The 1,444-nt window shown below is 76.5% G+C and overlaps 1 protein-coding gene across 1 annotated transcript; it reads right to left on the reverse strand.

Moving 5' to 3' along the window:
- Positions 1 to 3: 3 nt before the first annotated feature.
- Positions 4 to 1,440, reverse strand: LOC121336267 (proline-rich protein 12-like; the record flags this gene model as incomplete). Its single annotated transcript, XM_041405267.1, has 1 exon — positions 4 to 1,440. A coding segment is annotated over one exon (1,437 nt), but the record flags the coding sequence as incomplete, so codon positions are not given.
- Between the last annotated feature and the right edge of the window lie 4 nt (positions 1,441 to 1,444).

Consider the following 1,444-nt stretch of genomic DNA (forward strand, 5'->3'; position numbering starts at 1 on the left):
GGGGGGCGGCGGCGGGGGCGGCGGCGGCATCCTCTGCTGCTCCAGCAGGTGAACGTCCAGCGGCGCTCTCGCCTTGGGCCGCGGGTGCAGCTGGCTCTGCGTGTGCGTCAGCACCGAGGGCAGCAGCGAGCCCCCCAACTCCGGGGAGGGGTCCAGCAGGAGGTTGTGGGGCTCCAGCGGGGGTCCCTCGCCCACCAGCCGCCCGTGCTCGGGGGTTTTGGGCAGGTACGAGTGCGGCGGCTGGCCCAGCTCCTTGCCGCCGGCCAGGTGCTCGGGCGGCTTCTTCAGCTCGTACGTGTCGAGCGCGGGCGGCGGCTGGTGGCCGTAGTGCACCACCGAGGTGGCCGCCACCTCGCCGCCCCCTCCTCCTCCGCCAGCCCCCCGGAATTCTTTGCCTCTCTCCGGCTTCTTCTTCTCCTTGAGCAGCGCCAGCTCCAGCGGCGCCTCCAGGTTGGAGTTGGGCCGGATGACGCTCTGCAGCTGGTAGCGCTCCTCCTTGCCCAGCGCCCCCCCGTAGCCCCCCAGAGTTTTGGGGCGCTCCTCGCAGCCCCCCAGCCCCTCTCGGGGCGGGCTGGGCGCCTGCAGCAGGTGCTGGATCAGGAAATCCTCGTCCTCGCTGCGCTCCGCCGCCAGCAGCTCCGCCTCGCCTTTGGCCCCCTTGCCGAAATTGGGGGGCGCCCCCGGCGGGGCGGGGGGCGGCTGCCGCTCGAGCCCCCCGCCCGGCGCGGCGCCGTAGCCCTGCGGGGCCATGAAGGACGGCGAGAGCACGGAGCCCAGGTACTTCTGCGACTGGCCCGGCGACGCCCCGCTCTGCGGCCGGGCGGCCGGCGGCGACTGCAGCGGGCGGATGATGGGCGAGGGGCTGGAGCCCCCCAGGCCGGCGTAGGGCAGCGGCGGCCCCGGCATGGCGGGCGAGTGCCCGGTGCTGTAGGTCAGCGAGGGGCTGGCGGTGGGCAAGCCCTGCGAGGGGGCCGGCGGCCCGTAGCCCCCCGCTTGTCCCCCCTCGGGCTGGACGCCGTAGGGCAGCGCCTGCAGCTGCTCGGGCGAGTAGGCGCCCGCGCCGCTGACGCAGGGCTGCAGCCCCCCTTGCCCGCCGCCTTGCCCCCCGCCCTGGTAGCCGCCGCCTTTGCCCCCCAGGTCCCCGGCCTGCCCTCCGCTGAAGCCCCCCGCGGGCTGCGCCGCCCCCGGCAGGCTCTGGGGCGCCCCGGGCGCGCTGTAGCCGGGCGCTCCCCCCATGGCCAGCAGGCTCTGGGGCGGCTGGCCCGGCGAGTAGGCGGGCGACTGGCTGGCGATGACGGAGCTGGGCTTGGGCGTGCTGGGCGTGTAGCTGCTCTGGCACTTGGGCGTGTTGGTGGAGCGCGGCGGCTGCCGCGACGCCGAGTAGCTCTTGGACTTGCCGCCGTTGCCGCCGCCCGCGCCGCCGTTGCCCGCGGCGCCCGCGGCG

The sequence above is a fragment of the Onychostruthus taczanowskii genome, unplaced genomic scaffold (assembly GCF_017590055.1).
Source record: "Onychostruthus taczanowskii isolate IOZ18803 unplaced genomic scaffold, ASM1759005v1 scaffold2273, whole genome shotgun sequence".
Taxonomy (NCBI): Eukaryota; Metazoa; Chordata; class Aves; order Passeriformes; family Passeridae; genus Onychostruthus; species Onychostruthus taczanowskii.